The sequence below is a fragment of the Asparagus officinalis genome, chromosome 5 (genome assembly GCF_001876935.1).
Source record: "Asparagus officinalis chromosome 5, Aspof.V1, whole genome shotgun sequence".
Classification (NCBI taxonomy): Eukaryota; Viridiplantae; Streptophyta; class Magnoliopsida; order Asparagales; family Asparagaceae; genus Asparagus; species Asparagus officinalis.
In genome coordinates, this window is record NC_033798.1 from 2,933,594 (window position 1) to 2,937,195 (window position 3,602).

Here is a 3,602-nt window from a genome sequence, read left to right on the forward strand (position 1 = left end):
TTACAGGTAAACACCCAAAAAGAAAATAGGAGAAAATAATCTTTGATTGTAGCGTTAGTGATGCATACCTGCATCTTTGAGCTTCACCATTTGTAAAATCTGGGATCTCTATCCACTTTCTATGCCTCCTCGGTTGGGGATCATCTTCAACAAAAAAATTTGGTGGATTTTCCAGCTGCAAAAATAACAACTACAATCAAAAAGTTCACTGAAATAATTGCATGCTTATCAACCAAACAGATAAGTACCTCAACATTGAGAATGCTAGGATGCCCTTCAGAACATGTGGCTCTAAGTGCAGATACATCTTTCCATCGCATCTCTATTTTTTTCGTCAGGCCGCCTTCATGTATCTCCCACGCAAGTAACTTCATTCTAAAGAAAAACTTGACAACTAGATCGTCATCCTTGTCTGTGGTTCTCTTCACATATTAAATACAATTTTGTTAGAGACTCAGGATTTTCGGTATTTTACATTAAATTAAGATATTTGGTCGTAATATATCAAGCTACCTGCCAATTGCCAATCTGAATTTTTCTTGCAGGTAAATTAGAAACCTTGTACTTCTCTGAATCTGGCTGATGTAGATACATTCTTATTCTTTTGTATCTCGCATTTTCCTCTTTTTGTAGGGCTTTTTCGACTCTATTCACCAAATCGTCAGTTTTATTTAAAATCAAAACTGGAGGCATCTCCTTAGAGTTTTCCCCCTGTAAAAGGATATACAATGATAATGAGCTAACTTCATCTTGACATATATTGAAAATGATCTAAGAATAAAAAGAAAACAGATAATATAAATTGATGATCATGTAAACATGAATAAAAATTAAAAGAAAGTTGTTGATTAGAATTTAGCACTGTGTGTGATCAAGTAAACTCGTCAAGATCATATGAATCTCGACAATGATGTAAATGGGTACTCCAATACTTTATTCATTTTGTATTTTATCTTTTTGATGAAATAAAAACTCGCACCCTTTTGTTAAGGCAAACAAAGAAGACTGCAGAACATATAATAGTATTGATCCCAGAAGTCAGTATGATTTCCATTAACGACCCATAGAAACAATCTAAAGCACTTAATCACATTGACTCAAACGAACAAAACTAAGTTTTTCTTTAAGGTGTAGTTCTGCCAAGAGTTAAAAATTTTCAAGTGAGCATTTACTGCTCCCTGTGATCAAGTAGACGCTATGAACTCGTACAAGATCATACAAATATCCATGAAAATGTAAATGGGTACTCCCCAGTTTTATTCATTTTATTTTTATTCTTATCATTTTGATGAAATAATCACTAAAACCCTTTTGTTAGCATAAAACTACGATGGGTTTGATCAAAGAAGCAACAAGAACCAATTTTTCATTTTCAACTGCAAAAAATTATCAAGAACTCAATGAGATTTCTATCCAAGGTCCATGAACTAAAACCCTTGGACCACACAGAGGTGAACAAAATAAAGCGACTCTGTCACTAAAGAAATCCCAGAAAAATTAAGAAATTGAACCTTTCTCCTCTTAGATTTCTCTCCCCTTTGAGGCGCAGCTCTTTCGTGGGGATTCTGACCAAAGTCCATCGCTGCACCAAAAGATCCGCGGTCAGAATCATGCACACAAGCATAGGATTTGAAAGAGAAATCTCTCTTGGTATCCTTCTTTTTAAAGAATTCTGTTATATTTATAGATGCGAGGGAGCAATTTAAAGAGTTTTTAGTTAGGAGAATTTTTTGAAAGGAGAAACTTTTTAAAAAGACCGTTTTAAAAATATAATTAGCAAATTCAATCATTTGAGCAAAATCCACCTCTCTTTTTTGCCGCGTCATCAGGACGGGCCAAAAAAGGAACAAATTTTCAAAACGGTCTCAAAAAGATTTTTATTTTTCAAAATCGACCTGATTTTTTTTATTTATCAAAATCGACCCACTTTTTGCCACGTGGGCTTAATGAAGTTCCTAAACAGTCGGGGTTGGCAACCCCGACTATTTAGGAGGGTGTTAAACCCCAATTAGAACCTTTAAACCCGAAATTTTCATGTTCTAAACAGTCAGGGTTGGCAACCCCGACTGTTTAGGAACGTCATTAAGCTCACGTGACAAAAAGTGGATCGATTTTGATAAATAAATAAAAAATGAGTCGATTTTGAAAAATAAAAAACTTTTGGGGGTTGTTTTGAAAAATTCCTCGGCCAAAAAGTGGTCGAGTTAGAAAAAAACATCTTTAGAATAATACACGGTGGTCGAAGGTCGAGGGAGCCTCGACAGCAATAGCGGTGGTCGAGGCGTTGTTCGAGGGAGCCTCGAGGGCGACGACGTAAGGGGCGGCGGTCGAAGGCGGCGGTCGAAGGCGGGCGACGACGTAAAGTCTCTCCTCCAGCTAAAATCTCTCTTGGCTACCTTTTTTGTTCTTTTTAATGATTTCTGTTAGGAGAACTTTTTTGAAATAAACTCCTTTTGAATATTTATTAGCAAAATCGACCCTTTTGACATAAAATTAGCAAAATCGATCATTTTTTGTCCACGTTGCAGGCCAAAAAATGGTCGATTTTGCAAAAAAAAAAACATCAATAACATGAAGTTGGCAGCACAATGCACATCTGATTTATTTTAAAAACTAATTTATTTATAAACCCAACGTTTTACTTTGATTTAGTTTTAAACCACCCACTTCTGAAATTTTTCATAAGCCCAGAATACACATCTGATTTATTTTAAAACCTAATTTTATATTTTAGCAGACATAGGCATGGTAATTTACAAAAACCAAAAAGTGCCCGCGTCCTCTCAATTCTCATCTACTTCTCAAAATCAGTCTAACGTGTCACATGATAAGCATGTTGCTAGTCAAGAAGCCAATACCCCTCAATACTTACAAAATAATTCTTTTATTCTTCTACATTATTTCTTTTATTTTTTTAAGGCCCGAGTGGTATTTTCTTGTTTTTTCATTTCGTCATGTATTGGGTGCATGACAAATTAGATTTGAGGGTGTTAATTAGGGGGTTAAAGTGAACAGCTTCTAATGTGCTTGGTGGAAATAGAATGAGTTCAAGGGGATATGTGAAAACCTCTCAAAATTAGGGTGTTGTGCATATTAACGTAGTTTAAAGGGGTAATCTTAGGAAATGGCCAAAATTAAGGGTTTTTTTTTTAAATTACAATCTACCCATATCAAATAAGACGTCTTTTAGGTAGCAATATTAAAAAAAAAAGAGAGGATATGTTTATAGCGTACAAAGATAACGTTGATAGTTATATATAAAATTTTAAAACAAATTGTTATATATGCTCTAGAATCTAGATAGAAATGAACAGTGATGGTTTGAAAATCAATATCTCAAGAATAGCAAACTAAAAACTGAGAGGAAACCAAAATTCTCATCTCCTCCTTGTCCCGTTAAAAAAAATAAATCATAAAGACAAATCTCAAAGTAAAATAAATAAATAAATAAATAAATGTAAAATATTAGACGCCTCAGCAGAAGCTTACAAAGCATTTATCTACTGTGCATATGTCAGCAACATACAGACATCAAATAAAGAGTAACCAAAACTCAATGAAAGAATCATGCATGGTTTACTTAAGATGTATTTAACTTTTCC

The 3,602-nt window shown here is 34.3% G+C and overlaps 1 protein-coding gene across 1 annotated transcript in view; it reads right to left on the reverse strand.

Moving 5' to 3' along the window:
• LOC109839935 overlaps positions 1–1,701 on the reverse strand; it is a 3,264-nt gene extending 1,563 nt beyond the window's left edge. The window contains exons 1-4 of the mRNA XM_020408400.1: positions 1,512–1,701; positions 514–711; positions 249–422; positions 69–175 (exon numbers count right to left, since the gene is read on the reverse strand). Of these exons, the coding sequence (XP_020263989.1) occupies positions 69–175; positions 249–422; positions 514–711; positions 1,512–1,580 (548 nt within the window). The 5' untranslated portion in view covers positions 1,581–1,701. The remainder of the gene's footprint in view (positions 1–68; positions 176–248; positions 423–513; positions 712–1,511) is intronic.